Raw genomic sequence first — 10168 nt, 5'->3', positions numbered from 1 at the left:
TAAGAATTAGTATTAGATTTTTAGCCTGAGCAGGGATTAGGACCGTTTACTGAGAAGAAGACATGAAGAAGTGCCCCTGATAAGAAAAGAAAAAGTTCTTCCACGAAAATGGAAGTGGAGAAAAAGAATGAAAATTAGATGCAGGCAGATGGTTACATGTGATAGAGAGGGAAGAATGATAACATTTTTTTTCTTATTGTTTTTTAATTTTTGGAGAAATAATTGAAAAGTCATCAAATGAAGTTAGGAGAATGAAAAATGTTGAAATTCAAAGAAGAGAGGATATGAAACAATCATCACTGAGAATCAGAAGTGAAATTTATTAGACAAATGAATAGGAATTCTGGGCAATAATAGGGATCCACTTGAGATTTGTGATTAAAAATTTTAAGTGTGACTTTTCAACAAGGTTGAACACTTCCTTTCAGCTATGTTAAGCTCTTTCAGTGAGGTCAGAATCAGGAGAGATTTAAGTTTAACAGCTAATGTTTTGAGAAACTTATATGATTTAAGACAGAGGGTTGAGGGTAACAAGGGAGTCATTTTAATTTTGGAGCAAAGTAAGCTAACTAAAGAGGAAGATAAGGTCATAATTAGAAGATGAAGAGTAAAAAGCGGTGGGACAATGAGTTGGACAGAATCATAGATGCTGTAGTGAGAGTACTAGCTTATGTGAACTGGAAAAACAAGATGATGTTTCCAGAGTAGAGTGCTTGAAAATGAGATTTTGTAAAGAATGAATTTATTGGTAGTGAAATGTTCTGTGATATGACCATGGAAGTGACTGGTTGATATGAAAAGGATAAATATTCATTATTGGAGGTGAAGATGTTCAGAAACTGAGAAAACAATAGTTATTCGAATCACAGTAGATGAAATTGTCTTATGCCCTGTATTTCAAATAATCCATAGTTTTTAAAAGGGAAAGAAAAATGGTATGGTAGTGACCAGAATACATACCTCACTTCCAGATAATGTTAACACATGTTATAAAAGTCAGTCAGGCATCAAAAAAGCTATTAAGAAAGCAATGACCATGAATTTCATAGAATAACCAATGAAAGGATTTAAAGGGTTGGAAAAGAGTGGGTGTTGGCTTAGAACAGAGTTTTGATGATGATGTATGACCTAGTAGATTTGAACCTTTTTAACTAATGAAGTAAACAGAGAAATGTATAATCTGTTGAGTATTTTCTTATGGGAAAGTTGGTACTACTGTTACTACTGATAACTGTTAGTGTGTCATTAATATGTTCAAGGTATCATTCTAAGCATTACGTGTGTGTGTGTGTGTGTGTGTGTGTGTGTGTGTATATCAGCTCATATCATCCTCCTGCAAACCTTGTTGTTGTCTACATTTTATGATTGAAGAAACAGGGAGGTTAAGTTATCCAATACTGCTTAGTGAGTAATGGAGCTGAATCTAGGCATTCTAGCTGCAGAGAAGACACTCTTAATCATTATGAAATAGTTTCCTTCTTATAAGCAGGTCTTTGGGCACTTTTAATTATGAGATTACTGGGATGGTAAGAGATGGTGGGGTAGTAGTAATGAGAAGTCATGATTTTACAAGAAAAACTCAGAGATCTATAGATTTCTCTTCACTTCTTCCAAGAGTAATATTAATCCTCAAGGAGGGACAATCTTCTCAAAGGGTATGGAGTTGTAAAGGCCTCTTAATACCAGAACAACTCAAGCTCTGATTTATCTTGCATAGATGACTGTGGGATAGTTTGCAGCCTTGCGAGGAGAAGACTTCCTAGACCTCTATAAAAGAAAGAGTCAAGAAAGTCACTATTAATGATGACTTGCGAAGACTTTGAGGGCTTCAGACACCGTATGTATGATCTTAAAGAAAATTTAAGAGGTGTTATTTCAAGCATAGCTTTTGCCTCAAATATGCCCTTCCAACTGAGAAAAATATTAGTCACACAAATACCTCAGTGAAGTTAAAAGTAAAACTATTATTTGCTAGGTCAAAATGCAAAAGGGGGAAAATTCAATAAAAAGTAACACTATAAAGAAGCAAATCTGTGGAGAAACATGATTTTGATGACTAGTTGTCTTTTTATTAGCTATCAAGTTCATTTAACAGACAAAAAATTCAGTTCAAGGTCATTCATTAAAATAGGAATAATTAACAATAGTTCATTATTCAATCTTTCAGCTGTTCCTATTTTACCACAAAAACTTTTCCTATAATTGAGAGATTCATGAGGAAGTGTTGAAAAGAATGTATGTTTCTTTCAATTCAATAAAACATTCAGTCAAAATAATAAAAGAGGTGCTATTACTTTGTTTGGGGTGAATGATATGTAGGCTAGGCTTTGCTGTAAGACTTTGAGCTCATAAGCTGGTATAAAATATCAAACATTTTGACTGTTTAAACAACTCAAGATATGTTTTGCAAAATTACAAAACATTATACATGTGACTTAATTAATATCTACTCCAATTATACACAACACATCATGCTGAAGATTTAGATTTATTTGAAAACACTTAGTCTAATTTATATTAGTGCAGAAAAATCACATTCAATAAACCACAATTGTAGAAGAGACAAATAAGTGTGTTTTGTCACATTTTCACACAAGTATAATTTGATATTTAAAGTATGATGAATCACAATCACATGTAAATAAATGATTTATTCTCTCAGTAGTAGTAAGAATCTCTTTTGAGTATGTAAGGTCTTCTGGGTTTATTCTCATACAGCTGCCGTTTGAGAATATAAGGAATTTTTCTCTTTATGACTTCTTCCTTTTCATTTTTGTCATTTCCAGTATCAAGGATATCTTCCTGGATTAACTGCAAGATAGAGATGAAGTAAGTGAAACTTACATGAATAAACTCTTTTGTTTCAGAGCATTTTTCTACATTCTATCTCATTTGCTGTTAAGACAGCAAGACATATGTAGGTGAGATACGAGATACATGAAGTTCAAAGAAATTGTTTTTTCAAAGGAGAGACGGCTATTCAGTGGCTGCAATAGTATAAGAACATGGTAATTCTGATTCAGTTCAGCATTCTTCCTAGTTCACCAGGCTAGCTCTTTTAAAAAATTTCTATATACTTTACTAATTATGTATTTCAAGACTGTACACTAATCCCACCTTTTGTAGAAAAACACCAAATAGACCTTTGAGTACTTTTCAGGCTTCAATTTATGATGGAAATGCCAAAAGTATGAAATATATATTTCAATATAGTTTTTGATCTGGTAAACCAAGTTTGGCCACAAAGGTAACAAAATTTTATATTCAATTAAGTCAGTTACTGATTTGACATGAAAACCATTCCAAGGGTCTGTTTCTCAATAGAGGCATTAAAATTGCTTTATCCAACTTCGTCAGTTGTAAAAATCAACATATGGGAAAGCTCGATTTAAATGATGACAATCTCTTTAGATTGTGGTGCTTAATCATTAAAGCAAGCTCAGATTCAATAACTTAAAGGAGTTAAACTCCATGCAGAATCTTGCCTAATATCAAGAGGCAGGAATATGCCCCATTCTAATATTAACTATAACTTTTTTTCTGAGAATATGGTTCTGACTCAAAAATTTCAGCTACCATTTAAGAAATCTGTCCATAGTTTAATGCACAATTTGAATAAACTTTAAAAGTATGTTAAAGATAATTTTTTTTGTATTTTTAGTTATCGTTTAATTTGAGGGGTCACTATAACAAATATTGATGGGGACTGAGTTTTAAATTGTAATGCATATGAATAAAATCTTAAAACCAAGTACTTTATTTCAACCCACAGCTATTCAATTTCAGAGAGAAAACAGCTGTCAGACAATCTACTTTCTTAATCTTTAGTTTTTTTGTGCATAGTCTGTAATTACTTGTACTATGCTCAGAATATTATCATTTGATTTTAAATCACTCAATAACATTTAAAATAGAAAAAAGTTTTAATCTTATTTGCACTTGATTGGTCTACATAGTAGTTTATTGAGGATTTTTTTGGGGGGGGGGTAAGTAACATATAATGGACATTTTCCCATATAAAAATATAGGCAGGAGTGTAGTGGTGCGATCTAGGTTCACTGCAAGCTCCGCCTCCCGAGTTCACGCCATTCTCCTGCCTCAGCCTCCTGAGTAGCTGGGACGACAGGCGCCGGCCAACACGCCTGGCTAATTTTTTGTAGTTTTAGTGGAGATGAGATTTCACCGTGTTAGCCAGGATGGTCTCGATCTCCTGACCTAGTGATCAGTCCGCCTCAGCCTCACAAACTACTGGGATTACAGGCGTGAGCCACCGTGCCCAGCCAAAACATATTTTAAATACTAAACAATTTACCAGAAATTTAAATTAAATAATTAATAGTAAATTTAAAACTGATCTTTTCAGTTTTTTGTGTATTTATCTTTTTGCTTACCAGTTATAATAAACACTAGAAATTCTGCCTGAACTTCTTCTTATCTACAGGGTAGCTCTTTGGTAGTCAATCACAAGTTTGTTAGATTAGCAGGGAAGGCACCCTCAGATCTCCAATGCTAGTGTAAATCCAGAATATAAAATATTGACCAAATTTCTCTTAGAGGTTAATTTGAAAGAAATGTTTCCCTTGTCAGAAATTTTTAAACATCTGTTTTGTTTTTGTTGAAGAATTTATTTTTCTTCCCCCTCCTCTTCTTTATCCTGACATTGTTCTATATCTTCTCAAAGCTGTAATTTATATTTCAGAGCAAAATATATCAATGAAGGCAATAAATTGTAAAGCATTTTGCAAGTACATTATTACACACTGGTGTGTATTTATAAACAAACACAGAACACAAAGGTTTCCAAATAAACTGAAATGATGGGCAGATATATATCCCTATTATATATACCTTTATATAAATTAAAAATATTTTTATTTGCCTAATATATTCAAACACAACAGGTTCCAGATAAAACTGGAATAATAGAGATATATTAGGTTGGTGCAAAAGTAATTGTGGTTTTTGCCATCAACAGTAATGGCAAAAGTAATGGCAAGAACCACAATTACTTTTGCAACAACGTAATACATCCTTATCTTATATTTGTATATACATAAAAATATTTTTTTATTTGCCTAATATATTCAAATACAAATGGAAAACTTTATGTTTTATTCCAGTTTTACTTGGATTACTTTGTTTATAGATTTATAAATCCAGTTTGTTTATAGATCACTACACATGACTTTGTGTTTCTAAGACAACATTTTGAGTTGCTTAAATTTGTTAGACATGCCACCACCTACAACAACAAAAATTGCCTAAACATGCCATCCACTTAAGCATAATAAAAACATGTAGATCAAATCTGCCTGAAGATATATCTTCTTTTTAAGGTTGAAGAAAAACATATTTTGCTCAGTTTCAAATATTTGAAGGACACTTTGAAGATTTGAAGCAATGTTGACTTCAACACATGGCTTGTTCTTCTTCAATACTTGTAACTCTTCTTGTTATGATTATGATTGGGAATTTAATAAATCAATACAAATGACAGTTAACTAGTGTAACTATAATCATATTAATATTTTGTTATTGCTATACCTCCCAGTGTTGAAAAGCCCTGCTGTGACAGATTTTGTGGAGCTGGTATATTGTCAACATTGCTTCCAAGCTAAAGCCATCTAAAGCAGTGGGAAGCTTCCTTCTTGTAATAAGCTGCTCTTCATGAACTTCTCCTGTTTCCTCAGCTGGGCTGTTCAAATTATTTACAAGACTGCAAACATTTAGCAGAGTCATCTTCCAAGAGGGAACATGTGCTTTACTAATCTGAAACATAAAATAAAATAAAATAAAAAAACCCTGCAATTAAAACTTGTGTTACATGAGCAAGAAATGAATTCCCAGTGTGCTAAACCATCACATTTAGGATCTAATTGCTACTGCAGTCTAATAAACACAGTGTTATTTATTTAGTAACATTATGTTCACAAAGTTGTATAGTGCCAATATCTCATAAATTCTATTTAACAAAACGCAATAGTCATATTCACATACACGTGCACTTATCTGTGTACACACAGAGCAAAGTAAAAAAGCAAGGAAATTAAAATGACAGCAGAAATATATAAATATGATATATATATCACAGATGAAAAATTAAAAATAAAAAATTATTCCATATCTATTACATTTCAGCTTAATGTGTAATGGGGCAGTGACAAAGATGGTATTATTAAATGTGGACAATTACAAAGCATGAAGATAGTAATGCATTCCACACATTAATAATTGTTATGGGTAGCATCACAGATTATTTAGGACCTTTATGTATTAACTTGCACCTGGGAATTAGGTAAATCTATACCAAGACACCAAGGCACGTAACTTATCCCATTTTCTAACACAGACTATTAACTTCAGTTATCTATTTTTGAACTGAAGAGGTTGTAGCCATTGGTATTCTGATTGAGTACTAAACAATGAGAACACATGGGCACAGGGAGGGGAACAACCCACACTGGGGCCTGTCAGAGGGTGGGGTGGAGGAAGGAAGAGCATTAGGAAAAATAGCCAATGCATGCTAGGCTTAATACCTAGGTGATGGGTTGATAGGTGCAGCAAACCACCACAGTACACCTTTACCTATGTAACAAACCTGCACATCCTGCACATGTACCGCAGAACGTATTCCTAGGTACGGATTGGAATTTTAGAAACTTGCTTTCAAGACCCCAGCAGAGGAGTAATAGGGCCCAGAATACAAAGTTGTATTTGGCTCAATTAAAGAAAAAAGAATTAGAACATGTGAAAATAACGTGTCTAGTATAGGGAGAATTTAAATCCAGACATACAATGAAGAGTACAGTTTAGTAATTCCTAAATACATTATAGAATGGCAAATGTCTAGAAGACTATAAGCTGCATTTAAAAACAAGGAAACGCAGGTAAGCAAGGTAAACTAATCCACTTGCTAAAGATAAAATATTTAATAAGTCACTGTTTCAGGATTAGATCTCAGTGCTCCTGCTTGCCAGTCCATTGCTCTCCCCTCTCTACTACATTTCTTTTGCAGGTTGTAATGAACTGTTATTTCTAATTTAAGGAAATAAAAAAACACCTTTTTATTTCCCCCAATATAATAAACAAAGGCAAAGAGCTCACTTTGTTTTCATTTAAACTGAGACCAATATACCTTTCATCATACCCAATGTAAAAGGCATGGAAACAAGTTCCTTTAAAAACATTTACAGGCACGTAAATATGTGTGGCAATTAATTAAAATTGCAAAATACTGATTGATAGAACTATAATTTCTTTACCTGTCATATCAACACCTTTAACTTCTTTTAACTAAAAGAATTTTTTTTTTTTTCAAAAAGGAAATGCCTCTTAAGGAACTTTTAAATCTGGATGGGAAGTTATTACTATAGGAAAAGGATATCATATTGATAATGAAAGTTCATATGTTCTTCAACCCAGAGTTAAAGAAAAGAAAAAGTTACCTTTGATGTATGCATGCTGGTCAATAAATCTGCTTCTAATGCTTTCATTTCCTCCTCTGAATCTGAGTAAAATCAAAATCAGGTTTACTATAATCACATATCATATAATTATATCATAATCTACAGATTTTAGGTTAATTTTAAAAAGTAGTCTTAGAGGTTAGTGTCTTTCTTATGTATTTTCTTAAAAATAGTAATCTTAAAAAACAAATTTTAGGTATATTTTAGCATAATAGGAAGCTAAAATAGTAGAAGCACTTCTAAGAAAATAAGCATATGATTATTTGTTCAGACAGCTGTTGATGACTTCGAGTTGTTTAAACTTTGAATTTCAGATTTTTAAAATGTGATTATATTGTATAACACATATTTTACCAAATATGCTAGAGTAGTTTATTTCTTACCAGCCATAGTTTACATATATAGAAAATATGCATATTAACATTTAAAAACACAACATAATGAAGATTATACAAGAGAATTTTTCAAGACAAAACCAAAGGGAATTGCTTACTGATAATTTTAGAATAATACAGATACTGAGATTTACTTAACTTGAGATGCTTTTTTACAAAACATACGTTGAAAGAATTGTATTTGTACTTTAAGTAAGAATTCGGAATTATGTATCCTTAATTTTATCATAGGTGTTTAAGAAAATTGTTTAAAGCAAAAGTGGAGCTGTTCAACAATACATGTACAATAGCATTGAAAATGGGTCTCTGGATTTTTTTAAAAACTGTATCCAAGTTTCTGTTAATGAATATTTTACAGAGAAGGAAAATTTAGAAAATAGTGTACGATAATAAAAATCAAGTTTAAAATGACTCTATCTTCCTTGTACTTCACACTCAGTAAAAATAAATGTCAGAATCGGAGAAACTATTGGCTTAATTTTATCTAGAACCTAAATTATACAAGAGATCTTCTCTCCTTATTTGTTAGAGACATAATCTGTTTTAGGAATTTATGAACAATGTATACTCAAATCCTCATAAGTTTTGCATTATTACAACAAGTAGTTTCAAGTTAATCATCACAGTGCTTAATCAATAACCCAGTTTTTCTTCCAGAAGTATGTGAATCTTTAATCTCATATAACTTTCAGATAAAATCACAATTGTAGAAAAGTTTGTTTTTTCTCATAAGATTTGAAAAGTAGAAGCTGAAAGTTATGTTCTGATGATTAAAATAAATTTAAAATTTTGCATAAATCACTTTTATATCTTCTTAGATTTTAATGTCATAATTTAAATCAAATGATAGCATGAGTTTGAGTTAAACATTTCAATGTCATATTTATGATACATAAAAGCACGGAGCAGATTAAATTATTTTTGCTGCATTTACTTCCTAAGGTGTTCTTTTCCCTTTGAAGTGGTCATTCAAATATTTCTTAAATATTAAGTACAGCCTTTTGTAATGGTTGTAATATTTCATGTTATACCTTTCAATTTAAATCTTATTTTCAAAGTGTGTTATTTATAGATATTTAGGACTATATAACTTCTCCTTTCACACCACATGCAAAACACTCTGAAGTCAAATCATTTCCATCAATATAAGAATACCAATTCTCCAACTGTATTTTGTATTAACTTAAATGGCATGGAAAAAATGCCAAACAGTTATATTAATAGCATACTTATTAGACTATGCAAACTGTATTCTCAAAAAGGATCTGAAATATTTTTGTATTTTTCTAGAAATGAATATCTACAAATAATGCTTCATTCATTTTTCAGTAAGCATCCATTTTCACTTTATGTGTTATCTTAACACAAACAATTAAGAAAATAATATGGGGACTATTACAAGGGCATGAGGGCCACCGTTTCCTAAGAGATTGAATGAGGATGAGAGTAAAACATTTTAAATGGAATGGGATTTAATGATAGGTTTGCAGGTTGACAGCCAATGTCTCTGTACTTCTCATTAGATAATGATCAGCCTAATTGAAAGTTTTGTAAGGTTTTTTTTTTTTTTTTTTTTTTTTCCCTCTAGTGGTTGCATTCCAAAGGGGGTCATGCAGTGTTTCATTGAAATCCCTTTTATTGCTTTGTAGATTTTAAAAGGGAAAATGCAGCTCTCAGTAATCATAAAGGCAGAGAAAAAGATATTCAGTTTCTGTCACTAAAAGGTAAATCCTGAATAAAAGGGAGCAACTCTTCTCCCTAGATACATGAACATAAGTAGCAACACACTGCAAAAGAGAAAAAAGAAATCACTTCAGGGAGTTGTGAAATTCTGTTTTGCTTACCTGAGCACAGACTCCAGGAACTGAAAGCCAGGAGTAGCATGCATACAAGCTGGATTTTCATTCCTGCCATCATCTTTCAGCCTTCTAACAAGCCAATTCCATAAAAGTCAGAAGCACACTGAAGGGGGCTCTCTCTAGCACTTCCTCTTGCCTTCAGCTGGCTTTGAAAGTGAGTGAACTATGAGAGGTGCTCTGGCCATTCCCCTATATATATAAGCAGGAGGATGATGTCATTGATTGTACAGGCATTATCTTTGCAGGATGTGCCCTATCTTCACCTCTATCCTTCCCCCCTTCGCCCTGCTTTCTCCTCCCCTTTTCCTTTGTCCCCCCCTGCTCTCCTCCCCCATTTCTGAACCTTGAGTGAAAGTGACGATCTTCCCTAATTGCTGCTGCTGCTGCTTTGGATTTCTGACGCACAGAAGGAGTCATTCAACTGCACTGCTATGTACAGCATACTGAC

General features: G+C 32.5%; 1 protein-coding gene across 1 annotated transcript; it reads right to left on the bottom strand.

The window, feature by feature from the left end:
* Positions 1–2047: 2047 nt before the first annotated feature.
* On the bottom strand, positions 2048–9965 carry NTS (neurotensin). Its single transcript, XM_003906845.5, has 4 exons — positions 9706–9965; positions 7446–7507; positions 5545–5769; positions 2048–2811 (listed from the first exon to the last, which is right to left on the bottom strand). Exons 1-4 carry the CDS (start codon positions 9776–9778, stop codon positions 2659–2661), a joined length of 513 nt encoding a protein of 170 aa, XP_003906894.1. The 5' UTR covers positions 9779–9965; the 3' UTR covers positions 2048–2658.
* Positions 9966–10168: the final 203 nt, after the last annotated feature.

Source organism: Papio anubis, chromosome 9, assembly GCF_008728515.1.
Source record: "Papio anubis isolate 15944 chromosome 9, Panubis1.0, whole genome shotgun sequence".
Classification (NCBI taxonomy): Eukaryota; Metazoa; Chordata; class Mammalia; order Primates; family Cercopithecidae; genus Papio; species Papio anubis.
Note: the sequence above shows the minus strand (reverse complement) of the source record. Positions and strands in the feature narration are given on the sequence as shown.

What these genes read in the sequence shown, in the direction of transcription:
- NTS (XM_003906845.5), bottom strand. Translation starts at nt 9,778, where the DNA reads ATGATGGCAGGAATGAAAATCCAGCTTGTATGCATGCTACTCCTGGCT. An exon ending in CCAGCATGCATACATCAAAG is followed by an intron (nt 5,770 to 7,445) that starts GTAACTTTTTCT and finishes TTTATGTTTCAG; the next exon opens with ATTAGTAAAGCACATGTTCC. An exon ending in GGGCTTTTCAACACTGGGAG is followed by an intron (nt 2,812 to 5,544) that starts GTATAGCAATAA and finishes TCTATCTTGCAG; the next exon opens with TTAATCCAGGAAGATATCCT.